Source organism: Oncorhynchus mykiss, chromosome 26 (genome assembly GCF_013265735.2).
Source record: "Oncorhynchus mykiss isolate Arlee chromosome 26, USDA_OmykA_1.1, whole genome shotgun sequence".
In the NCBI taxonomy this organism is placed as follows: domain Eukaryota; kingdom Metazoa; phylum Chordata; class Actinopteri; order Salmoniformes; family Salmonidae; genus Oncorhynchus; species Oncorhynchus mykiss.
This window is the reverse complement of record NC_048590.1, coordinates 34447698-34475165: the sequence shown is the minus strand read 5'-3', so window position 1 is coordinate 34475165 and position 27468 is coordinate 34447698. Positions and strand designations below refer to the sequence as shown.

Genomic DNA, 27468 nt, shown 5'->3' with positions numbered 1-27468 from the left:
TCATATCATAACCGCTAACCGCTACACACAGCCTATATCATTGTCACCATATTAGTTAACGTCTCATAGTCAACATAGCTACTAGAACTAAAGCGTTAGTAAACCCACTACAAACATGCAGTACAGTGTACCGTCAGCAAGCAGTTTAGCAGTTACACCTGTCGGCCCAGGTGGCAATAAATGAATAAAACCAAAAGCTTATCTTGGAAGAGTTCCAGTGTTGGACAGCCATAGCCAGCTAGCTCACATAGCATCCCTCTCTGTTTGAGCTGGGTGCTTGAGTAGACTAAACTAGCTAGCTGCATTCACTAGCTAAGTGAAAAAATACAACTAAATCTTAATCTCTCTCTCTCTCTCTCTCTCTCTCTTCTCATTCATTTTTAAAGAAATAATTTGTTCAAAAACTGACGTCCTCTGGAAGTTGTCATAATTACTTTGTAAGTCTATGGAAAGGGGTGAGAACCATAAGCCTCCTAGGTTTTGTATTGCAGTCAATGTACACAGAGGAGGATGGAAACTAGTTGTCCTCCGGCTACATAATGGTGCTACCCCACAGAGTGCTGTTGAGGCAACTGTGGACCTTCATTGCAAATCAGTGTGTTTTAATCAATTATTTGGTGACATGTAAATATGTTTAGTATAGTTTTATCTAAAAAGGATAACCTTTTTTAATGTTTCACTATTTTTATGAAATTCACTGAAGATGATGGTCCTCCCCTTTCTCCTCTGAGGAGCCTCCACGGATGTGCTTTCATGTTCTGTTTTTCTCACATGCCTTTTAATGTTGGTGACATTGATGACTGTAGTAAGTGAAAGCATGTACAGATGAAACTCCAAGTATACCTTCGGGTACTTATGGTTGTGTGCACATAAATAAATACAGAACAGAGCCTATGGCTATGTGTTTGAGTGTAGACTAATCAGCATCACTGCACTCCAAGGCTCACATTCTGAATACCTTGGCTTTCCCTGCCTGCAGAAGATCCGAATGAACCAAAACAACTGCAGTTGTTAAGATCTGTCAGGATATTCTGGCAATTCCCTGTGCAGCTGGATCAAAATGAAGACGTATGCTCTGTCCTCTCAGTCCACTAAAACAGGAAATAGATGACAGCAGGAATTCCTTCGCTCTCCTCATCTGTCTCTATAGGGCTCAGTGCCATCTCTCTCCTCATCTGTCTCTATAGGGCTCAGTGCCGTCTCTCTCCTCATCTGTCTCTATAGGACTCAGCTCAGCACCTCTGATATCTCTGGGTTTTCTGTTGACCTCCATAGAAACCAAAACACTTTGGAAGAGGGGTTGTTTCAGTGCTGAGACTGTATTTTAGATTAGATTGGCATTTGAAGGGAGGAAACTGCAAGGGACATGTGGACATCCAGGGACTGTTTATGGTGAAATGACAGGGTCTTCATTTACGTAATTTAGCAGACGCTCTTATCCAGAGAGACTTACAGTAGGGAGTGCACACATTTTCTTACTTTTTTGGTACTGGTCCCTTGTGGGAATCAAACTCCCAACCCTAGCGTTACAAGCACCATGCTCTACAAACTGAGCCACATGTGATCACGGGTTACAGACACGGCTTCCTCTGGGTGCGGATGTCTGCGATGTCATGAACACCAAAGAATGTGTGACGTTATAGAGAGAACCGTTGAAGAAACAACACATTTGATCTGAACATGCATTTCAACACAATAATACATGAATATATAATAAAGATGTTTTGGTGAAATTATGATAATGGCAATGATATGAACTACATTATCAGGCAGAGAAATATGCAAGACTGGAAGTCATTACCCTTTGATTGAATATAATGTTGATGAGAGTAGTGTAAATGTGATGGCCCGTTTGGCTCACATGCTGACTAGACCAAGCATGCGCGTGCGTCCGCCCGCCATCAAAATATCAGGTTGAAATATCAACTTGAAATCTGGACCAGCTATATTCATTTGGGGACAGGTCGAAACACATGAAACATTCATGTGGACTTCATATGGCGATTCGCAACCAACTTTAAGGTGCATTAACACAACCAACTGAAATGGAGTGTGGACCTCAGTTCATCTTTCAATCACCCACGTGGGTATGTGCTCCTAAAAACCAATGAGGAGATGGGAGTTCTATTTTAGCACCTGGCTACGCAGACGCCCGTTGAAGCACACAAGCATGAAATGTCATCTGGTCTGTAATGACCATCATTGTTTGGAGGAAAAAGGGGGATGCTTGCAAGCCGAAGAACACCATCCCAAATGTGAAGCACGGGGGTGTCAGCATCATGTTGTGGGGCTGCTTTGCTGCAGGAGGGACTGGTGCACTTCACAAAATAGATGGCTTCATGAGGAAGGAAAGTCAGCATCATGTTGTGGGGTTGCTTTGCTGCAGGAGGGACTGGTACACTTCACAAAATAGATAGCATCATGAGGACGGAAAAGTATGTGGATATATTGAAGCAACATCTCAAGACATCAGTCAGTTAAAGCTTGGTCGCAAATGGGTCTTCCAAATGGACAATGACCCCAAGCATACTTCCAAAGTTGTGGCAAAATGGCTTAAGGACAACAAAGTCAAGGTATTGGAGTGGCCATCACAAAGCCCTGACCTCAATCCTATAGAAAATTTGTGGGCAGAACTGAAAAGGCGCATGCGAGCAAGAAGGCCGACAAACCTGACTCAGTTACACCAGCTCTGCCAGGAGGAATGGGCCAAAATCCACCCAACTTATTGTGGGAAGCTTGTGAAAGGCTACCCAAAACATTTGACCCAAGTTAAACAATTTAAAGGCAATGATACCAAATACTAATTGAGTGCATGTAAACTTCTGACCCACTGGGAATGTGATGAAAGAAATAAAAGCTGAAATAAGTTATTCTCTCTAGTATTATTCTGATGTTTCAAACTCTTAAAATAAAGTGGTGATCCTAACTGACCTAAGACAGGGAATTTTTACTAGGATTAAATTGCAGGAATTGTGAAAAACTGAGTTTAAATGTATTTGGCTAAGGTGTATGTAAACTTCCAACTTCAACTGTTTGTGTAAATGTATTTTGCAACACTCGCGCACGTAACGCAGGCGATGTGGTCAACATGTCAGTCAGATCCCTGTTTAGCCTGAGTCCTCAGAGCCTTCAGCAGCACACAAACTCTAAAACTAAAGTCTGCAATAAAAACACAGCTAGGCTTTTTTTTCTAGCCCTCTAGGTGAACACGTTCATGGGAAGAGGGCAAGTCTGTTAGTCTTGGCTGCTCTAGTCAAGCAGAGACGGATAAAAACACACATTCCAATCAGAAGGGGATGGAGTGTCTCCCCTCTTTAGTTGGCTCTATGCTTTGTTTGCAATTACTGGCTATTCTTGCCCACTTCAATCTCAAATAGCGATTTTAAGGGTGCACCGTAATTACAATCTAGAGACCGTGCTCTGTAATTTCTTTAATTCTACCTTTTAAAGTTTTGTGCTCTCTAAATTGATGGGAAAACAATGGAGTGAGATTGAAGGTTTCTTTTAAACAAGCCAAGATCTTCTGTCCAACTGGCTTGAATGATTCAGAAATATTTCTGCCGTTTCTGTGGCAACCAAAGACATTTGTCTTCTGTTGTGAGACTTCAGGGACCATTCTCGTTTGGAGCTGTGACCTCATGATTACTGTATTTCCATTCATTTGTATGAAAAGAGAGAGGTGCTGGATTAACAGACCAGAGCCTAGAGCACAGATGAGTCCCTCACACAGCACAGCCCTTTCTCTCCTTGGTTGTTGTACTTTATGCTCTGGTGTTTACTCACACTGTTAGGAATCCAGTGAAGTCATCCATCTGATATCTGATATGGCACTCCCATGGCTGAGATTAAGCTCCATATTTGTCATGGTTTTGGCCAAATATGCACAGAGCACATTGACCCACTTATACTCTCAAGGTCTCAAATTCAAGCATGAGTGTTTTGGGTAACGCTTTATTTCACATAACAAATTTTCTTATTACTGCAGTTTATTAACAGTAAGTAATGAATTGTTGTGATTTATAAGCATGTACACGGCTACAAGTATACCCTCACCCAAACAATCACAAAGACTTCAATCTGTTGGATGCTGATGTATTGTTCATGTTACGGCTGGGGAGTTTCATGTGTTGTATCCTGTCTGTCTATCAGGCGTGTGGGCAGTCCGAGGGTGACGATGACTGCCAACAAAAGTTCCAAGGCTGCAACCCGAGCAAGAGGGGCTAATGTGCCCCGGGACATCCCCGACAGGTCAGTGACATCCCCACCAGCCTCTAGGCCAGGGAGAGGGACAGGGACAGGGTGGATGGAAAGGGGATGGCTCTCAACATGCACTATGATGTCAGTAATAACCAGTGCAGGTGCTCATATTCTTTATTGCCTCAGAGGACATTTTCTTCAGGTAGTAAAGCTATTTTTGTAAATCTGTACCGTGGGATCCCACTATGTGTCTGTGTTGAGGGATACACTGCATACAGTAGGTGACATGGCTCATCAACCCACAGTTGTTAGCTTTACGCAATTATTAATAAGGAAGTACTGATTGTATTCTGTCTGCCTTTTCACTAGAGCAACAGGGCTAGAACTAGTAAACTCAGCAAAAAAAGAAACATCCTCTCACTGTCAACTGTGTTTATTTTCAGCAAACTTAACATGTGTAAATATTTGTATGAACATAACAAGATTCAACAACTGAGACATAAACTGAACACGTTCCACAGACATGTGACTAACAGAAATGGAATAATGTGTCCCTGAACAAAGGGGAGTCAAAATCAAAAGTAACAGTCAGTATCTGGTGTGGCCACCAGCTGCATTAAGTACGGCAGTGCATCTTCTCATCATAGACTGCAACAGATTTGCCAGTTCTTGCTGTGAGATGTTACCCCACTCTTCCACCAAGGCACCTGCAAGTTCCCGGACATTTTTTGGGGGAATGGCCTTAGCCCTAGCCCTCGTCCTCCGATCAAACAGGTCCCAGACATGCTACATGGGATTGAGATCCGGGCTCTTCGCTGGCCATGGCAGAACACTGACATTCCTGTCTTGCAGGAAATCACGCACAGAATGAGCAGTATGGCTGGTGACATTGTCATGCTGGAGGGTCATGTCAGGATGAGCTTGCAGGAAGGGTACCACATGAGGAGGATGTCTTCTCTGTACGCACAGCGTTGAGATTGCCTGCAATGACAACAAGTTCAGTCCAATGATGTTGTGACACCACGCCCCAAACCATGAAGGACCCTCCACCTCTAAATCGATCTCTCTCCAGAGTACAGGCCTCGGTGTAACGCTCATTCCTTCGACGATAAACGTGAATCCGACCATCACCCCTGGTGAGACAAAACCATGACTCGTCAGTGAAGAGCACTTTTTGCCAGTCCTGTTTGTTCCAGCGATGGTGGGTTTGTGCCCATAGGCGATTTTGTTGTCGGTGATGTCTGGTGAGGACCTGCCTTACAACAGGCCTACAAGCCCGCAGTCCAGCCTCTCTCAGCCTATTGTGGACAGTCTGAGCACTGATGGAGGGATTGTGCATTCCTGGTGTAACTCGGGCAGTTGTTGCCATCCTGTACCTGTCCTGCAGGTGTGATGTTCGGATGTACCGATCCTGTGCAGGTGTTGTTACACGTGGTCTGCCACTGCGAGGACGATCAGCTGTCTGTCCTGTCTCCCTGTAGCACTGTCTTAGGCGTCTCACAGTACGGACATTGCAATTTATTGCCCTGGCCACATCTGCAGTCCTCATGCCTCCTTGCAGCATGCCTAAGCATGTTCATGCAGATGAGCAGGGCATGCAGATGACCCTGGGCATCTTTCCTTTGGTGTTTTTCAGAGTCAGTAGAAAGGCCTCTTTAGTGTCCTAAGTTTTCATAACTGTGACCTTAATTGCCTACCGTCTGTAAGCTGTTAGTGTCTGAACGACTGTTCCACAGGTTCAAGTTCATTAATTGTTTATGGTTCATTGAACAAGCATTATGGTTCATTGAACAAGGAAACAGTGTTTAAACCCTTTACAATGAAGATCTGTGAAGTTATTTGGAATTTTAGAAATTATCTTTGAAAGACATGGTCCTGAAAAAGGGACGTTTCTTTTTTTGCTGAGTTTAGTATCTGCTTTTGTAAGCCATCCTCTACATTCTGGAATAGGGCCCCATTCAACTATAAACTCTTTGTGATCTGAGCAGAGGCTTGTTTGAGTTACCATGTTGAGAGATGACATCTTCCTCCTGGAACAGAGAAACAAACAGGGCTTGTAATGAATGTGCTGGCGATAGACTGTTCTGTTTTGTGATCAGTCTTTCCCTTCAACACTATATATACACACACTGTGTCCACTGAAACTAGGCTTAGAGTGAAGATTTAAGATCTACAGGAACTGGCATCAACTGGCATGGAGTGCTTACATCGGACTCACAGGGGTGCAACTGCAAGCCTTCACCATCTGCTACTTGGTGTGTAGTCTGTCAGGATGTTAGTTTACCTAGTGCTACATGTCCTTGTATAACACAGCAGTCAGTGGCTATGGCTCTGACATGTTTTAGTTGGATCTCTTATGTGAATAACCTTGAGAAGGGCTGCCAATTGGAAGCTAGCTACAGCCCTGACTGGTACATTGACCCAGTGTGAAAACACCATAGCCTGTGAGGAGTTTAACATGACTACCACTGACAGATACATTTTTTAAGAGAAATAGATTAGTTGTTTTTCTGTTACCTCACAATGTCTCCTGAGTTAGATACACTCTTAGAAAAAAAGGTGCTATCTATAACCTAAAAATATTGTTATTCTGCTGTCCCTATAGGAGAACCCTTTTTGGTTCCAGGTAGAATCCCTTTGGGTTCTATCTAGGACCCTTTCCACAGAGTGTTCTACATGGAACCCGAAAGGGTTCTACTTGGAACCAAAAAGTGTTCTCCCTGGAACCAGAAAGGGTTCTCCTATGGGGACACCCGAATAACCCTTTTGTAACCCTTTAAGAGTGTAGTTAGCCCTGGTCTCTTTCCAATAATCTACAAAGGTTACATCAAGTGTTGGAATCTAATAATTGTACCCCATCGCTCATCTAACGACCCCAGTCGAGATAAAGAAGTTCTCTAGAAACAATAACACTCCCAAACTCTGTTACCATCAACACTCTACACAGTTCATGATGTTTCTATCGTTTTTGACTTATTAAAAATTGCACAACGTTAAGATGATTTTAAGAGAAGAAAGTGTAATTTATGCACAGAGAGAGCACCGTTATATACTTGCCCCCACCTTCCCTCAAGTCTCTCTATCCCCCCCAAAAAAGAATGATTCTGACGGTAAATCACTTGGCAGGAAAGAATTCTGCAAAGACAACTTCTCATAAGATCTGGGAGGGGTGCAGCAGGGCTTTGATGGGCACTTATTTTAATAGAAAATATTATTGCTGAGAAAATAAATGAAGTCACTGGAAAGCTGGATATAAATTTATAAAAAGGTAAAAGAAAATGAAATAAAACACATTAATGAGAGGAAGAGGAGGTGTGTCTTGAGGGTGAAGCTCAAAGTGAAATGGAGCGGATGTTAATGGCTTCACTCTTTTTTCTTTTTGAAAATCTATCTATTTATCTGGGTTACTGGAAGCCCTCCTGTTGTGGCCCGGTCTATCAACAGAACAGGAAGTGACCTTTGGTTGATATGATGTGCCCTGGCTGGAGGACAGTGGGTCCAGGACCCAGGCCCTAACTGGCACCCAGCTCAGTACATGTGTGGCCGCCACAGTTGAAGCTGCCCAGCACCAGTGCAGGCTTGTTTTAACTGGCCCAGTCCTGACCACCAGAACACCCTCACAGACCCCAACCACAACGTAGCTATCCGTACCAGAGAATTCTGCACTTGATGTTTTCCTTTTGTGTGAAGGGGTTTAATACTGCAGTCAAACCAGCTTTTTATGACTCCTGGAGTAATCTTGGCCAGGGCGTGCCTAAGGGGGTATTTTTGAACGTGCGCTGTTAATCTACCGGCTGATTCAACTTACATTTGGGTATAATGGTCTGATGGCTGGATATGGGGTGTTTGAATCGATATATTACACAGGGTCTGTTGCTATTTGAAATACATCTACAGTGATTTTACACTGGGGAAGTTTTGACTATCACAGAATGTTATGGCTGCTGATAGGTCAAACAAGAACCAGACTGAATTTAGACTAGACTAAAATATAAACACAACATGCAACAATTCCAACAATTTTACTGAGTTACAGTTCATATAAGGAAATCAGTCAATTTAAATATATATTTTTTAGTCCTAATCTATGGATTTCATCTATGGGCAGGGGCGTGGCTATGGTTGGGCCTGGGAGGGCATAGGCCCGCCCATTTGGGAACCAGGTGTAATACTTATTGTTATCACGTTTCAGGTAAGACCCAAATGTAGACTGTGTTGAAGTAACAATGTTTATTACAGCAACAGGGTCAGGCAAATTACAGGTCAAGGCAGACAGGGGTCGATAATCCAGAGTAGTGGCAAAGGCACAGGATGGCAGCCAGGGCCAGGTCAGGCAGTGTAGTCGGGCAGGCGGGCTCAGAGACAGGACAAGCAAGGGTCAAAACCACGGGGGCGAGAAAAAGAGAGACTGGGGAAAAGCAGGAGCTGAGAAAAACGCTTGTTGACTTGACAAACAAGACGAACTGGCAACGGGCAAACAGAGAACACAGGTATACAGTGGGGCAAAAAAGTATTTAGTCAGCCACCAATTGTGCAAGTTCTCCCACTTAAAAAGATGAGAGAGGCCTGTAATTTTCATCATAGGTAGGATTTTTAATGAATTTATTTGCACATTATGGTGGAAAATAAGTATTTGGTCAATAACAAAAGTTTCTCATTACTTTGTTATATACCCTTTGTTGGCAATGACAGAGGTCAAAGGTTTTCTGTAAGTCTTCACAAGGTTTTCACACACTGTTGCTGGTATTTTGGCTCATTCCTACATGCAGATCTCCTCTAGTGATGTTTTGGGGCTGTTGCTGGGCAACACAGAATTTCAACTCCCTCCAAAGATTTTCTATGGGGTTGAGATCTGGAGACTGGCTAGGCCACTCCAGGACCTTGCAATGCTTCTTACGAAGCCACTCCTTCGTTGCCCAGGCGGTGTGTTTGGGATCATTGTCATGCTGAAAGACCCAGCCACGTTCATCTTCAATGCCCTTGCTGATGGAAGAAGGTTTTCACTCAAAATCTCACGATACATGGCCCCATTCATTCTTTCCTTTACACGGATCAGTTGTCCTGGTCCCTTTGCAGAAAAACAGCCCTAAAGCATGATGTTTCCACCCCCATGCTTCACAGTAGGTATGGTGTTCTTTGGATGCAACTCAGTATTCTTTGTCCTCCAAACACGACGAGTTGAGTTTTTACCAAAAAAAGATATATTTTGGTTTCATCTGACCATATGACATTCTCCCAATCTTCTTCTGGATCATCCAAATGCTCTCTAGCAAACTTCAGACGGGCCTGGACATGTACTGGCTTAAGCAGGGGGACACGTCTGGCACTGCAGGATTTGAGTCCCTGGCGGCGTAGTGTGTTACTGATGGTAGGCTTTGTTACTTTGGTCCCAGCTCTCTGCAGGTCATTCACTAGGTCCCCCCGTGTGGTTCTGGGATTTTTGCTCACCGTTCTTGTGATCATTTTGACCCCACGGGGTGAGATCTTGCGTGGAGCCCCAGATCGAGGGAGATTATCAGTGGTCTTGTATGTCTTCCATTTCCTAATAATTGCTCCCACAGTTGATTTCTTCAAACCAAGCTGCTTACCTATTGCAGATTCAGTCTTCCCAGCCTGGTGCAGGTCTACAATTTTTTTTTTCTGGTGTCCTTTGACAGCTCTTTGGTCTTGGCCATAGTGGAGTTTGGAGTGTGACTGTTGTGGACAGGTGTCTTTTATACTGACAACAAGTTCAAACAGGTGCCATTAATACAGGTAACGAGTGGAGGACAGAGGAGCCTCTTAAAGAAGAAGTTACAGGTCTGTGAGAGCCAGAAATCTTGCTTGTTTGTAGGTGACCAAATACTTATTTTCCACTATAATTTGCAAATAAATTCATAAAAAATCCTACAATGTGATTTTCTGGATTTTGTTTCTCATTTTGTCTGTCATAGTTGAAGTGTACCTATGATGAAAATTACTGGCCTCTCTCATCTTTTTAAGTGGGAGAACTTGCACAATTGGTGGCTGACTAAATACTTTTTTGCCCCACTGTATATACACAGGGGATAATGGGGAAGATGGGCGTCACCTGGAGGGGGGTAGAGACAATCACAAGGACATGTGAAACAGATCAGGGTGTGACAATTGTTACTAGTGAGATTCCAGTAACCAATCACATATTATATTGTGTAATATTTAAAAGTTTACAGCTATTACAAATCATCTGTCAGAAGCTGCATGACGAGCAGTTTATTTTGATCCAATCACAACTCAATACTCTCTCTTAGTCCCTCTCCAAACCTCACGTTCTACACCAGTGGGCTCCAACATGTTGAAAAGGAGCTAGAACGAAACGTGAAGAGCTACCGCCATTCTATGGAAGAAAAGTTATATTCTATGGAATAGAACTATTCTATGGAAGAAGTTTCAAATCGTTGTGAGAAGTTGTATAAAACTGAACTAAAAAGACAAAACCAGATATTAACACTCACTTATCTATCCGAACGTACTGTGAAGGGGTTGAGGGAAAGATTGACCCCGGGATTTGGTTAGGTTTAATAAGGAGAACGAGCCGCTAGCGATTAGGCTAGCTAAACTATTGCTAGCATTTTGTGCGTGTTCATACTGAACCAAGCATACGCACAAGCCGTTAACATTTAGGCTAGCTCAGCTATCGATCAATTTAAATAGCAAACATTAGTGATCATGCTAATCCTTCATGGTAAACTATTTTAGTTTTCATACTTTTAAAAAATGTGATTAGCTATTATCATAATCCATGTTGGTACACAGTTATGTTTTAGATTACTTTATAAGAAATGGTGTAAAGGTGTAAGCACTAGTACTTTCCATTTGCCCACCCTAGATTATTGTTCAGTTCATGTGAGCCTGGTGCTATAGTTAAACTGTAAAGAATTCCTGTAAGAGATTAAAGCTAAGAGCTATATTAATGTTTATATGAAAGGTACTCATGGTATATATATTGTGTGATCCTGTTTGTAAAACAAGTCCGTTTTTTTGAGTATGGATTCAGTTCTACCAAGGATGGCGAGCCACCCGAACCCAGGACATCCGTAAGTAGATTTGCATGTGAAGAGTTATTTTTCCTTTTCCTTGGAGGACACTGAATTTGCACTGCCATACAACGGTCTGGTAGGACTCTTTGTTGCAAGACATCATTGCACCATACATTGCAGTGGGACTGTCATAAGCATATGCCACATTTATACACTTTACAGTGTTTATTGATATGCACAGTCACTCACATTTGATTCCATCTCATAGTGGTTTATAAGTCAGTATTTGTGAATTGGGTTGTGTTTTTCTGTGGATTCGGATGTGGAGGTCCTGGGTTGGCATGGTTGCATGTGGTCTGCAGTTGTGAGGTTGGTTGGACTTACTACCAAATTCTCTAAATGAGTTTTGGAGGCAGCTTATGGTAGAGAAATGAACATTACATTATCTGGCAACAGCTCTTGTTTTCATGGTTGTTGTAAGAACGGGACCAAGGCGCAGCGGATGTTGAGTTCCACATATTTATTGAAAAGTGAAACTAAAGCAAAAAACAAATAAATCAAATAAACAAACAGCTAAACATGACTAGGTGGTGTACAGGCACAAACACAAAACAATATACCACAACACACAGGTGGAAAAAATAGCTACTTAAATATGATCCCCGACTAGAGACAACCAGCTGCCTCTAATTGGGAGTCATACAAAACACCAACATAGAAATTATAAACTAGAATACCCCCTAGTCACGCCCTGACCTACTACACCATAGAGAAACAAGGGCTCTCTATGGTCAGGGTGTGACACTTGTGGACATTCCTGCAGTTAGCATGCCAAATGCACGCTCCTTCAAAACATATGTGGCATTGTTGTGTGACAAAACTGCACATTTTAGAGTGGCCTTTTATTGTCCCCAGCACAAGGTGCACCTGTGTAATGATTGTGCTGTTTAATCAGCTTCTTTAAATGCTACACCTGTCAGGTGGATGGATTAAATTGGAAAAGTAGAAATGCTCACTAACAGGGATGTAAACAAATTTGTGCACAAAATGTGTGCGAAATAAGCTTTTTGTGCATATGGAAAATTTCTGGGATCTTTGATTTATGCTCATGAAACATGGGACCAACACTTTACATGATGCGTTTATATTTTTGTTCAGTATATAATGTGCATTTGGAGCAATACTGTGGATATATACCGTACAGTTTGATTTAAAGGCCATTAGCAATAATGTTTCCCCAGCAGAAGCTAATGTTGAACATTGCTCCATCAAAATGCTTTCTAGACATATTCTTACAAATTAATGTGGCAAATCAAAACTAAAGGTAGATTAATTACAGAACTGATCAATGGGGTTCAACCTTGAGAATGTTGGTAACTAAAAGTAATCCGTCCTCTTGCTATTTTCACCCGTGTTTGGTCTTTATCCATTTGCTTTCCCTTGAAACCATATCGCATATGTTTCCGTTTTAAACACATTGGATAATTGGACATAACTTTGGACTTTTACCACAGTCAACTGGAACATGATCTAGCTAGCACTATTCTGTAAAACGATGATGTATGAATAGCTTCATCCAGGACACTGCTCATTATGGTCCTGGACTAGATTTAAACCGTGTCCAGGAAACTGAACCTATGAGTCCAGCCTCTGGACTGGGTTTAATGAGAGTGAATCCTGAGTCCAACCCCCAGGTCCAAACCAGGCATGTGGGGCTAGTTTCACTCCTCTCTACCTCATTATGAGAAACCACGCAGTTTCAACTGGATAAATTAGATACAGTAGACCCTCAGAGATAATCTGTAGTGATCTGGTTCTCATACATACTGTACATCCCTATGGCACTGTTCCTACATGCTGATTGATGGTTTGGGTTAATCTGTCAAGTTCCACTGGTTAACTCACTTACCAGGAGCCATTTTAGTGGAGTATCATACACTGCCTTCAGAAAGTATTTACACCCCTAGACTTTTTTCACATTTTGTTGCAGTGCAGCGTGAATTTCAAATGGATCAAATTGAGATTGTTTTTGTCACTGTCCTACACAATACCCCATAATGTTAAAGTGGAATTATCTTTTCAGAAATGTTTACAAATGATTTAAAAATGAAAAGCTGAAATGTCTTGAGTCAATAAGTATTCAACCCCTTTGTTATGGCAAGCTTAAATAAGTTCAGGAGTAAAAATGCACTTAATAAGTTGCATGGACTCACTCTGTCTGCAATAATAGTGTTTAACATGATTTTTAATGACTACCTCATCTCTGTACCCCACACATACAATTATCTGAAAGGTCCCTCAGTCGAGCAGTGAATTTCAAACAGATTCAACCACAAAGACCAGTGAGGTTTTCCAATGCTTCGCAAAATAAGGGCACCTATTGGTAGATGGGTACAAATAAAAACAGCAGACACTGAATGCCCCTTTGCGCATGGAAAATGTATTAATTGGACTTTGGATGTTGTATCAATACACCCAGTCAATACAAAGATACAGGCGTCCTTCCTTCCTAACTCAGTCACCGGAGAGGAAGGAAACCGCTCAGGGATTTCACCAACTTTAAAACATTTACAGAGTTTAATGGCTGTGATAGGAGAAAACTGAGGATTGATCAACAACATTGTAGTTACTCCACAAAACAAATCTAATTGACAGAGTGAAAAGAAGGAAGCCTGTACAGAATAAAAATATTCCAAAACATGCATCGTGTTTGCAACAAGGCACTAAAGTAATACTGCAAAAAAATGTGGCAAAGCAATTACCTTTTTGCCCAGAATACAGATTAAGTTTGGGTCAAATCCAATACAGCACATTGCTGAGTACCACTCTCCATATTTTCAAGCATAGTGGTGGCTGCATCATGTTATGGGTATGCGTGTAATCATTCCGGACTGGGAAGTTCTTCAGGATAAAAAAATAAATGGAATGAAGCTTAAGTACAAGCAAAATCCTAGGGGAAAACCTGGTTTAGTCTGCTTTCCATCAGACACTGGAAAATTAATTCACCTTTCAGCAGGACAACAACCTAAAACACAAGGCCAAATCTACACTGGAGTTACTTACCAAGACAGTGAATGTTCCTGAGTGACCGAGTTACAGTTTTGACTTAAATTTACTTGAAATCTATGGTAATACCTGAAAATGGTTGTCTAGCAATGATCAACAACCAATTTGACAGAGCTTGAAGCATTTTGAAAAGAATAATGTGCAAATGTTGCACAATCCAAGTGTGGAAGCTCTTAGAGACTCACCCAGAAAGACTCTAAGCTGTAATGGCAGCTGTAATCGCTGCTAAAGGTGCTTCTAAAAAAGTATTGACTCAGAGGTGTGAATACTTATGTAAATGAGACATTTCTGCATTTCATTTCAATAAATTTGCAAAAATGTCTAAAAACATGTTTTCACTTTGTCATTATGGGGTATTGTGGGTGAGAAAAAACATCTATGTAATCCATTTGGAATTCAGGCTGTAACACAACAAAATGTGGAATAAGTCAAGGGGTATGAATACTTTCCGAAGGCACTGTATTGTCCCTCATATTGTTATTTGTTCTATAATAGGTCTACCCTACATTCTTAGAACCCTTTGTCCCTCATATTGTTATTTGTTCTATAATAGGCCTACCCTACACTCTTAGAACCCTTTCCACAGAGAGTACTACATAGAACCCAAAAAGGTTTTACCTGGAACCAAAAAGGTTTTACCTGGAACCAAAAAGGTTCTACCTTGCACCAAAAAGGGTTCTCCTATGGGACAGCTGAAGAACTCTGTGTATGTTGAGTATGGGAAATGTAAATATTTTGACCTTAATATGTGTACAGTTCAGTAATGCTATTGAACTGGTCCATTTACCTTAATATGTGTACAGTTCAGTAATGCTATTGAACTGACCCCATTTACCTTAATATGTGTACAGTTCAGTAATGCTATTGAACTGACCCCATTTACCTTAATATGTGTACAGTTCAGTAATGCTATTGAACTGACCCCATTTACCTTAATATGTGTACAGTTCAGTAATGCTATTGAACTGACCCCATTTACCTTAATATGTGTACAGTTCAGTAATGCTATTGAACTGACCCCATTTACCTTAATATGTGTACAGTTCAGTAATGCTATTGAACTGGCCCCATTTACCTTAATATGTGTACAGTTCAGTAATGCTATTGAACTGACCCCATTTACCTTAATATGTGTACAGTTCAGTAATGCTATTGAACTGACCCCATTTACCTTAATATGTGTACAGTTCAGTAATGCTATTGAACTGACCCCATTTACCTTAATATGTGTACAGTTCAGTAATGCTATTGAACTGGTCCATTTCATTTATTATATTTACGTTATGGCTTAATCAAGCTTTAAAGGGCGTTCTTTAGTTGATACCTAACTTTACCTATCTTGCAGTTTCCTTCACTTCTTTGGGCTGTTGCTATAATGACAAAACCTTTCCTGCTTTCCAAACAGACTTTAGGGGCCTAAGAATAGGTGTGTTCTGTCAACTCTACTGGATTTGAACCCGTAATGCTTGTTTAGAATTTAGAATGTACAATTTGGATTGTTTGAGGAGGCAGGCCACTTGGACATAGCAGTTTGTCAGGAATCATCAATTTGTCAGGAATCATCAAGTTTGCAGATGACACTACAGTGGTAGGCTTGATTACCAACAACGACGAGACGGCCTACAGAGAGGAGGTGAGGGCCCTCGGAGTGTGGTGTCAGTAAAATAACCTCACACTCAACGTCAAGGAGATGATCGTGGACTTCAGGAAACAGCAGAGGGAGCACCCCCCCTATCCACATCGACGGGACAGTAGTGGAGAAGGTGGAAAGTTTTAAGTTCCTCGGCGTACACATCACGGACAAACTGAAATGGTCCACCCACACAGACAGAGTGGTGTAGAAGGCGCAACAGCACCTCTTCAACCTCAGGAGACTGAAGAAATTTGGCTTGTCACCAAAAACACTCACAAACTTTTACAGATGCACAATTGAGAGCATCCTGTCGGGCTGTATCACCGCCTGGTATGGCAACTGCTCTGCCCACAACCGTAAGGCTCTCCAGAGGGTAGTGAGGTCTGCACAACGCATCACTGGGGGCAAACTACCTGCCCTCCAGGACACTTACACCACCCGATGTCACAGGAAGGCCAAAAATATAATCAAGGACAACAACCACCGAGCCACTGCCTGTTCACCCTGCTATCATCCAGAAGGCGAGGTCAGTACAGGTGCATCAAAGCTGGGACCGAGAGACTGAAAAACAGCTTCTATCTCAAGGCCATCAGACTGTTAAACAGCCATCACTAACAATGAGTGGCTGCTGACAACATTTTGACTCAAATCTCTAGCCACTTTAATAATTAAAAATTGGATGTAATAAATGTATCACTAGTCACTTTAAACAATGGCACTTTATATAATGTTTACAAACCCTACATTACTCATCTCATATGTATATACTGTATTCTATACCATCTACTGCATCTTGCCTATGCCGCACAGCCATCGCTCATCCATGTATTTATATGTACAAATTCTTATTCATTCCTTTACAGTTGTGTGTGTATAAGGTAGTTGTTGTGAAATTGTTAGATTACTTGTTAGATATTACTGCACGGTCGGAATTAGAAGCACAAGCATTTCTCTACACTCGCGTTAACATCTGCTAACCATGTGTATGTGACCAATAACATTTGATTTGATTTGAGGAGGAGTTAGGTCACTGACACAGTGAGTCAGACAGTCTGACATTGGCCCGCAGGTGATCAGGTGCTGTACAGCTCTCTCCCCAGTAGTCCCCACCCCCGTGTGAAAGACAGAGCCCAGAGGTGTGAAGAGATCTGTCCCAACCTGCACCTCTGATCACAGCCATCACCTCCTTGTCCCAGCCCAGCCCAGCTCAGCTCACACTTGTTATTCTAACCGTTGCTAGCTGTGACATCAGATCCCCACCACCGCCTTGGGTTTCGCAAGCCTCAGTCAGGAGCCAAGTCCAGAAAGTTCCCAAAGTCTTCTGAGTGGGGTAGAAACGGAAGAGTCAGAGATGGGTGAGAAAGAGTGTGTTTCTCTCTGTGAAAAGCCCAAATGAGGTCAGCAGCAGGGTGTTTTATCCACATTTCTCAGCATTGAGCAGAAGCAGCGTCGCGTTAGTGGCGGTGTTAGGTGAACAATGGACCAGTCTGTAATGAGCCAGGGGCCGGGCCGATGTCCTCTGTGAGATTGTTAGCTGTTAGCATCAGGAAACACAGACAACTCTCCCAGGACTAGTGTGGTAAGCTGCTGATGAAGGTAAGACCTAAGAGCGTCTCATCTGTCTCTCAGCGTGGTGTATTCCTATGGCTTTGTGTGTGGCGTCTACATGCATACATTCTACCCAAATCATTTTAATTATGTGGAAAAATCCACGCATGCATTTTTACTGTAGATATGTATTTGCTTTGGCGTCGAACAGGGATCCCGTACTGCCAAAGTTATGTCACATTACTGGGTATTTTCCATCGGTTATTTCACGAGTGGTCAAAGTTTTCATGTTGCCCATTATCTTAGAAATACATTCTGGCAATGAAGGGTTTTCCTTTCTTTTCTTTCTTCTCTAAAGAGAGAGTTTTTTCTCCTTCTGTTGCCCTGTAAACTTTAGCTGCTATGATTAAACTCCCACTGGTAAGCTGAACACACCTGAGGTAACCACTGGTATTCCACGCCTAGTTTCTCTCAATGTGCAGTCAACAGTGTTGAGAGGAATTCACAGCAGCTCTCAGCGCCAGACTCTTCCGAGCTGTTTAGTGAGCTAAATTATTATTTTGGTATTTGGGAGCAAATAAAGTAACGTTGTAAGGAATGGTATCATGATGTTTCCCCCCCCACTCTCATTCCAGGTGCCAGTCTGCGTCCCCACCCCCCATTCTTTCTGCCACACAGGGGCGGTACCACACCCCGCTCAGCGACAGCGAGGACAACAGGCAGCACGTCAGATACGTCAAAACAGACGGCAGACTCTTGGGCCGGGCCGGCTGGAGCAGCAAGACCGCTAGCCTCTGTAGTGGAGCCTCCCTATCCTGTGACTTACTGTCCCAGAGCCGACTTACCAAGTCGAAGAGCATTAGCTGCTTGGACAACAAGCTCTCCATCTACAAGCCCTCTGGTGGGGCTCAGGTGTGTCAGGAGGCCCAGGGGGGCCAGGAGGAGCAGAAAGAGAACCAGAAACAGGAGGACTTTCCTGGGGGGGGTGGACTGAGTGGTGGTCCACTGAGCTGGAGCACCCTCTCCTTGGGACCTTCATCCAACCACAGCCACAAGCGCACCCTCTCTCTCAGCCGCCCTGTGTCAGGGGCATCCTCTGTGGCCATCCGTAAGAAGATCTCAGAATGGGAGTGCAGGAGGGTGGCTCTGCCTAGGATGAGCCTGTGTCTGGAGAAGAGGCCTGTAGGTGAGCGTGTGGGTGGCAGCGAGGGCTGCCCCAGCCTCCTCTCCTCACCTTGCAGTGAGAAGACCTTTGACTTCAAGAGCATCCGGAGGATGAGTAAAGCTTTCTCCGAGTGCTCCTATCCAGAGACAGAGGAAGAGGAGGCAGCCTCAGACCGTGAGTGTCTGGGCCGCTTCCAGAAGAGGCCAGGAAAGACCGACTCCTCTGCGTTATTCCTGAGCTCCCTGTCTACTCGGAAGGAAACGTCTGCTGTACTCAATCGGATACAAAAGATTGAGAAGGTGCTGAAGGAGAGCCCCAGCCAGCCACCCCGGTATCTTAGTAACTGCTATGCACCAGACAAAACGAGACAGAAGTGTGTTATGATAGGTGGGGTCGAGGACTTGGACAGTAGGGGCACCAGTAAACGCAGCAGTATATGTTCCGTGGTCACAGAACCAGACGCCCTGCCGGCCTCTGATAAACTCTCCAGACAGAGGTTTAGTGTGAGCTCAACCCGGTCAGAGACCGAGAGCCCAGAGCCCCCCTGTCAACAGACACCGGAGGGCATGCCAGTCAACCCCCTGCCCAAACCTAAACGCACCTTTGAGTACGACGCCAACCACAAGGGCACGTCGCCAAGCAACGGACTACCTCCTTGCAGTGCTTCTGAGGAGTCACCACCCCTGCTGCCCACCACCCCCGCACCCAACATGACGCAAAATCTGACGAAGGACTGGGGCTCCCCCAAGAGACTCCAGGACAGGTGAGAATAGTCACGTCACCTCTAGACGTGTACACTCTTAGAAAAAAGGGTTTATAATAGGTTATCCGGCTGTCCCCATAGGAGAACCTGTTTTGGTTCCAGTTAGAATCCGTTTAGGTTCCGTGTAGAACCCTCTGTAGAAAGGGTTCTTTCTACCTGGAACCAAAAGTGTTCTACCTGCAACCAAAAAGGGTTCTTCAAAGTGTTTTCCTATGAGGATAGCCGAAGAACTCTTTAAGGTTCTAAATAGCACATTCTGTTCTAAGTGTAGTCTTTTGTTGTTATGGCATGTGTCAGTAAGTCCACGGTTCAGTGAACTGATGTTTTTGTGTTGTGTTTAGTGCATTCTCAGACAGTAAAACATGTGTATCTCATCCCCCGGGACCTCCCTCCCCCTCAGAATCAGCCATGCTGATCAAACAACATGGCGAACAGGAGATGCTGATTTATGGAGCTGCAAAACAAAACATAGGTCCTGCAGGCTGCAGTAAAAACAGAGGCAGTGAATTTGTTTAGTTCCTTTCTGAGAGTTGCACATGGACGGCTAGAACATTTATTTGTCTTGGATTTGTAAATGTCTTTAACATGTCCTGAGAATGTTTTTACGGGGGTAAGGATCATAGACCAAGCTTTACTTTGTTGGTGTTCAAGGGTATCTATCTGACTACAGTTCTGGCTGTAGTCAGATAGACAGTAGAGTGGCCTCACTCACTTTTAGTGATGCTGCTCACTGAAATGGTCTGCCATTTCTGTTCAGCACTTGATAGTAAGCATATAAATATTGAATCTGCTGTTAATTTTCTCAAGGCCTCAATGTTTTCCTGCATTAGAAAGACGGTATTTTTGGCTTCATATGAAGAGGATCACATTGTTCTATTGATATTGTTCATGGCTTTTGTTTTTCTGTTTTTTCTAATTTGATTTGTCTAGAATGTTGCCATTGAAATGGAATATGTTAAATTGAGTTTCTGCTGTTTTTCCAGTGTTCTTTTGTAATAATGTCAGTCTTTCATTGAACAAACATTAAGTAGCCTAATTGCAATATAAAACAAATTTCAAATGTCAACTACTTTAGACAGGGCATTGTGTATCTTAGTATAAGGCCAGGTAACGAACGTCTGCTGTCCGTGAGAAACAAAGTATTACTGTAAATGTCTATAACACAGTGTACTGTAATAATGGTTGAATTAGAACATCCTTAAATATCACTGCTCAGCTCCAGCCAAACTGTTCATGTCCAAGACCATCAATTGTTGAAATCCAACAGCTTTTCAACAACGTTCCAAGTCACTCTTACATCAAAACAGGACTGTAATTCTTCTTATATCATGCCTGTTATTTAGCAAAGGCCTACAGTATGTTGTCTTGCCAGTGGACATCCCAAGGTTCCCAGTGTGCCTCCTCATCCTTCTTCATTATGTTGCTATAGAGCTGTGCAGTACAGGCAGCTATTAGCCTGTTGTCTTTCTGCAACACTTAATATTGTTTATTGCCCTCGTTCTTTATCCCCCTTTAAATTGCCTTCAGAGCACAACTTGTTTAGGCCAATGACTGAGGGCAGGGCCTTGCCAGATCCTCTTGATGAGCGGAGAGGAGGAGGAGATCCTTTAATGTCCCTGACTTGGAGTCAGTGTTTAACATTCCTGCGGCAGACGCAATTTCAGAGCATGTTTAAAAGCCATGAGCCATCAATGGTGCAGGACAGCAGGATAGCAGGCGTGAACTCACTGATCTAATGGAGGGGTTGGTGGTAAATATACAGGAAATTACTTTGTGATTGGAGCACATGTTGCTGTCAGTGTAGTGTTGCTGTCATTAGTTTAGTGGTTCTCTGAACCAGTGTTCCAGGTCTCTCTCTCTCTCTCTCTCTCTCTCTCTCTCTCTCTCTCTCTCTCTCTCTCTCTCTCTCTCTCTCTCTCTCTCTCTCTATAATTGGCAGCTTCATAGAGGGCTGTTGAGGGATGAGGCATATTTGGGTCTCCTTGGAACAGTGGCTTTCATCCTCTCAGGTGGTCCTCGTTGATTGTAATCGGCCAGTAGAGGATGTCAGGATGGAATGATCCAGACTCTCTGGACTGCAGTTCTCCTCTCCACTGTCTCAGCACACAGCCATACATGATTAAATACCATATTATGTTCTGCTTTTTTCATCCTCCCTTCCTGTTTCTTGTTTCTTCCCATCTTTCCCTTCTTCCCATTCACTTTCCTCCCTCTTATCCTCTCTGTGATTCTCCCTATATCAATCCCCTAACTTTCTCTTTCTGACTCTCTCTCTCTATTTCTGTCTCTCTCTCTCTCTCTCTCTCTCTCTCTCTCTCTCTCTCTCTTTCTGACTCTCTCTCCAGGGAGTCATGTGAGTTGGAGGATGCTGCCAGCCTGGCCTCCTCGTACCCGTCCTCTCACACAGAGAATGGCACTGTTTCCACAGAGACCCGCAGCAGCAGCCGGCCCAGCTCCAAAAGCACTTTAGAGGAGAACGCCTATGAGGACATAGTGGGTAAGAATGCATCTGTGTCTGGATAGCTGAGGATAACTCAGCCTGACCTGGGACACTTACTGATGCATTGTAATTCAGTGAATAACCAGGATTGTGAAAGCCAAACTCTGTTAGTGACTGTTGATGCAAGTAGTAATTCCAAAATCCTTTCACACACTTGGTAAATTTCTAGAGAGTTCTGATTGTTGGTCACTCTCTCATATCCTCACACTCTCAGCTGCCAAGTAGACTGGATTGTCTTTATTCTGAAGGATGGCATGAAGATGTGTGCTGCTTTCTGGTTTCACCATCAACTCCGAATTGTTATGGACTGATAACAAGTATTTCTTTATATGCTGAAAGCTCTGTGTGTCTGTCTCCAGACAATGGTTATGTGGGAGCCAGCAACAACAGATGGGTTATATATTGCTAGCTGGCCTTCCCCTGGTTAAAAGGAATTTGACAGTCATGGGGTACATTTATACCCCATCTGCTTTCTATTGGACAGTCCCAATTAGCTGACTGAAAAACTCTCAGGGCTTTTCAAAAATCAATGCTAGATTTATACTTTATATTCCTGCTTTATGTTTATTCAGCCCTGTATGGTTATGTAAAGAAAATATGATCATCACTCACTCTTCATTATCAGGCCATTCCTTGAGACAAAGGATTAAATTGTAAGATTACTCTGTGGCTTGGGAAAGTGTCAACTTGATATGCCTCAGCTAAAGCCCAGACCTAGCACTAAAGCTAATTTCACATAAACCAAGTGTTCGACAGTCTCACAAGGAATTGTTTTCACAAAATTGGGGGAATATCTATCCTCCAACAAGGACTTTTGACCTCTTGATAATTTTAGTAACATGGAAAACTACAATATAAGCAAGACCAACTATAAATTCTCTGTATTGAGGGTGACAAAGTACAAATGTATGCCAAATTCCTTTCCAGTAGTAAACGTCCTGAGGACTGTGGACAGTGAAAAGGCTGGTTCTCCTGCGGTGCTTCATGTGGCAGCAATGTCTGTCACGTTTCGCCCGGCCATTCTCGGCCCCTCCACTATAAATGTCCTTCCTGCTCATCAGGCTTGAATGTGAGACCCAGTAAAAGAATGGGGGCTGACATGTTTTTAGTTGGAAATTAGAGATTGAGTGTTTGTTGACATATGTTTGTAACCTTTGAGCATTTTATTTTGCAAGCACATGGGTCAAATTAACTGTAATGGCCATATTTCTCCCTCATACATGGTTGACTCTCTTCCTCAATTCATCCTCTATGGCGTTTTATTCAGTCTCTGAAGATGACCATTGGTTCCAGGCAGAGCATGAATCGGTGGCCGCGAGGGGACCCGGGGGACTTTCATGCGTACCCTAACAAAGAGTCCATTGTTCGCTGGTCGAACACCTCGAGTATGGAATAGGCGATGCGGTCGAAGGCATTTTGGCTGAATGATGATTAGTTACAGAGAAATACATTGCCTCTGTGAGCTGTCCCTCCCCAGTGATCCTGGCTGCTCCAGTCTGAAATAGGCCTAGCTGGCTCTGATCACAGCATGGAATGGCAGTCTCCACCACCGCTAAGCAGCGGTTTACAGGTCAGATGTTCCGTTGGAGGCAGCAGCTACAGCAGTGGGAGATAAGCCATGTTCTAGTCCCTCTCCGCTCGTATTTCAACGTGTAGCAGCCCAGACACTTTGGACTCAGACACACACAGCCCTTCTCGAAGCATTTAATCAACTATGTGAGGAGATCATAGCTGTCTGAGGCAGTAGCCCACTGACAATGAGTACATTAAATAAAGATTCTTCTCAAAATAAAATAACATTTGCTACATGCGCTGGATACTACTGGTGTAGACTTTACTGTGAAATCCTTGCTTACGAGCCCTTCCCATCATTTCAGAATTTTAAAAATAAACTAAAAATAGTAACACGAGGAATAAAATAAACTACACAAGAATGGAGTTATATACAGGGAGTATGAGTACCAGATCAATGTGCAGAGGTATGAGGTATTTGAGGTAGATATGTACATGAAGGCAGGGTAAAGTGACGAGTCATCATGATAGATCTTAATAATAAGACTAAAATATAGAACAGAGAAGCAGCAGCATATGATGAGTGTAAAAGTGTGTGTATGTGTGTGAATGTGTGTGGGTTTTGTGTTGGAGTGTCAATGTAGTGTATATGAGTGAGTGTGTATATGGTCTGCGTATATATAGTCTAGTGAGTGTGTATATGGTGTGTATATATAGTCTAGTGAGTGCATATATATAGTCTAGTGAGTGCATATATATAGTCTAGTGAGTGTGTATATGGTGGGTGTATGTAACAGATGTGAAACGGCTAGCTTAGTTAGCGGTGCGCGCTAAATAGCATTTCAATCGGTGACGTCACTTGCTCTGAGACCTTGAAGTAGTGGATCCCCTTGCTCTGCAAGGGCTGCGACTTTTGTGGAGCGATGGGTAACGATGCTTCGTGGGTGACTGTTGTTGATGTGTGCAGAGGGTCCCTGGTTCGTGCCCGGGTATGGGCGAGGGGACGGTCTAAAGTTATACTGTTACATATATAGAGTCTTGTGAATGTGTATATGGTGTGTATATATAGTCTAGTGAGTGTGTATATGGTGTGTATATATAGTCTAGTGATTGTGTATATGGTGTGTATATATATAGTCTAGTGAGTGTGTATATATAGTCTAGTGAGTGTGTATATGGTGTGTATATATAGTCTAGTTAGTGTGTGTATATATATATACTCTAGCGAGTGTGTATATGGTGTGTGTGTATATATATATATATATATATATATATATATATATATATATATAGTCTAGTGAGTGTGTATATATAGTCTAGTGAGTGTATGTATATATAGTCTAGTGAGTGTGTATATGGTGTGTGTATATATATATATATATATATATATATATATATATATATACAGTCTAGTGTGTGTGTATATATAGTCTAGTGAGTGTGTGTATATGGTGTGTGTGTACGTAGGGTTAGTACGTAGGGTTAGTGCAAGTGCAGGTAGGTGCAAGATAGAGTCAGTGCAGATAGTTTAGGTATCATTCATTTACTATTTAGCAGTCTGGCTATTTAGCAGTCTTATGGTTTGGGGGTAGATCTGTTGGTCTGAGAGTCAATGCTCCAGTACGTTTGCCGGACGGTAGCAGAGTGAACAGTCTATGGCTTGGGAGTCTTTGGTAATTTTTCAGGCCTTCCTCTGACGCCGCCTGATATAGAGGTCCTGGGTGGCAGGGAGCTCGGCCCCTGTGATGTACTGGGCTGTCCGCATCACCCTCTGTAGCGCTTTGAGCTCAAGGGTGGTGCATTTGCCATACAGAGTAGTGATGCAGCCAGTCAAGATGCTCTCAATATTACATCTGTAGAACATTTGGAGGATCCGAGGGCCAATGCCAAATCTTTTCAGCCTCCTGAGGGGAAGAATTGCTGCCATGCCCTCTTCACAACTGTGTGCGCGTGTGAGAACCATGTTAAGTCCTTAGTGATGTGGACACCAAGGAACTAGAAGCTCTCAACCCGCTCCACAACAGCCCTGTCAACATGGATATGGGTGTGCTCTCCCCTCTTTCCCCTTTAGTCTACGATCAGCTCCTTGGTTTTACTGACGTTGTTGTCCTGGCACCACACTGCTAAGTCTCTGACCTCCTTCCTGTAGGCTGTCTCATCGCCGTCCATGATCAGGCCTACCACTGTCGCGTCGTCAGCAAACTTGGTGACGGTGTCGGAGTTGTGCGTGACCACGCAGTCGTGGGTGAACAGGGAGTACAGGAGGGGATTAAGCACACACCCCTGAGGGGCCCAGGTGTTGAGGGTCAGCCAGGATCCAGTTGCAGAGGGAGTGGTTCAGTCCCAGGGTCCCTAGCTTGGTGATGAGCTTCGAGTGGAATGTGATGTTGAACACTGAGCTCTAGTCTATGAACAGCATTCTCACATAGTCATTTTCCCTCCTGTCCAGGTGGAAGAGGGTAGTGGGAAGTGCAATTGTGATTGCTTCATCTGTGGATCTGTCAGGGGGTATGCAAATTGGAGTGGGTGTAGGGTGTCTGGGATGATGGTGTTGATGTTTTTCATGACCAGCCTTTCAAAGCACTTCATAATTACAGATTTGAGCGCTACAGGGCGATAGTCAATTAGGCAGATTACATTGGAGCTCTTGGGAACAGGGACAATGGTGGTCAGTTTGAAACATTTTGGGATTACAGACTGGGACAAGGAGAGATTGAAAATGTCCGTGAAGACACTTGCCAGCTGGTCTGCGCATGTTCTGAGAACTAATAACTTCCGTATTAAGGGCATCACTGGTACTTCCTGTTTGAGCAGGAAGCAGGAAAATGGAGTCATGGTCAGATTTGCCAAAGGGAGGATGAGGGAGGGCCTTGTTTGCATTTCTGTTGGTAGAAAAAAAGTGGTCTATAGTTTGTGCCATTAGTGGCACAGGAGACGTGTTGCTAGAAGTGAGGTAGGACGGTTTTAATTCTCCACCCAACCACTTGTTTGTTTATGGCTCCATACAGTTGAGTGCCAGAGTGGTGTTGGCTTGTGGATGGATGTAGACAGCTGTGATAATTACAGATGAGAACTCTCTTGGTAGATAAAAGGGTCTGTAGCTAACCATGAGGTATTCTATATCAGGTGAGCAAAAGCTAGAGATTTCCTTCTCACTGGAAGCAGCACACCAGTTGTTATTTATGAAAAAAAACACACTCCTCCTTTCGACTTCCCCGAAGCTGCCGTCCGATCCTGCCACTGCATGGAGAATCCACTGAGTACTACGTGCGTATCGTCATCATCCAGCCACGTTTCATTAAGTCATATTGCAGCTTTTCAAGTCTCTCTGATGAGATACTCTCAAATGAATTCTTGAGTGACTGGACATTTGCCAATATTCACTGGCTTCTCATTCTGACACCAGTGAAGTCAGTCTGAAGTCAGTGTTTCTTATGTCTAATTGGCAACTGTCAAAATGTACTTTGAGAAGATCAGTCATCTGCCACCTGTGTTATGAAATTCATGATTCATTATGGTGTTATGGTATAAATGGTTATATTATGACAATCTATAGTTTGATTGGCGTAGCGTCACTGGGAATAGGTTTCCTGTCTGGTGAATCAGGATATGTACACAACAGTGACTCAGTAGTAATGGATTATGTCTGCATCATCAACCCCAAGCTGAACTAAGTCTCTCTTACATCATTATGTCAACAGTGGTGGTGGTGAGGTAAGATAGCCTCCCTGGCCTGTCTGTCTGAGCCAGATTATCTCTGCTCTAACACTGCATTGGAATCTGCTGACTGGAATAATGATGCTTTGTTTTGTCTATGTAATCATACATTTCACATAGATTTATGCTGATGAATACAGTATGGCATTTCTCTTTAATTTACAGTTGAATGTATACTGTAGTTTTTAGCATTTTTGAGGTATGAGTGTTAAACTATTTAGATTCCAAAAATACTGTGCATCTCCGAGCATAATTTGGCCCATGTGGTCACAAGCCTTCTCTGAAGGATGTACACTGTACAGTTACAGCATGGTTTGTGGTGCCACCAAACGTTTAGACAGATCTCAAGCCCGTTTTGGTCCCGTGAAC

The 27468-nt window shown here is 43.1% G+C and overlaps 1 protein-coding gene across 6 annotated transcripts in view; it reads left to right on the top strand.

Annotated features, from left to right (window-relative positions):
- The window catches only part of LOC110506688 (DENN domain containing 2B), a 73900-nt gene that overhangs the window by 16935 nt on the left and 29497 nt on the right, over window positions 1–27468 (top strand). For 4 of the 6 annotated variants that reach the window (XM_021586486.2, XM_036963339.1, XM_036963340.1 and 1 more), the window contains exons 2-4: window positions 4150–4248; window positions 18078–19370; window positions 21716–21867. In XM_021586486.2, coding sequence (XP_021442161.2) covers window positions 4175–4248; window positions 18078–19370; window positions 21716–21867 — 1519 coding nt within the window. In that variant the 5' untranslated portion in view covers window positions 4150–4174. The remainder of the gene's footprint in view (window positions 1–4149; window positions 4249–18077; window positions 19371–21715; window positions 21868–27468) is intronic. The other 2 variants (XM_036963342.1, XM_036963341.1) reach the window with 1 other exon arrangement.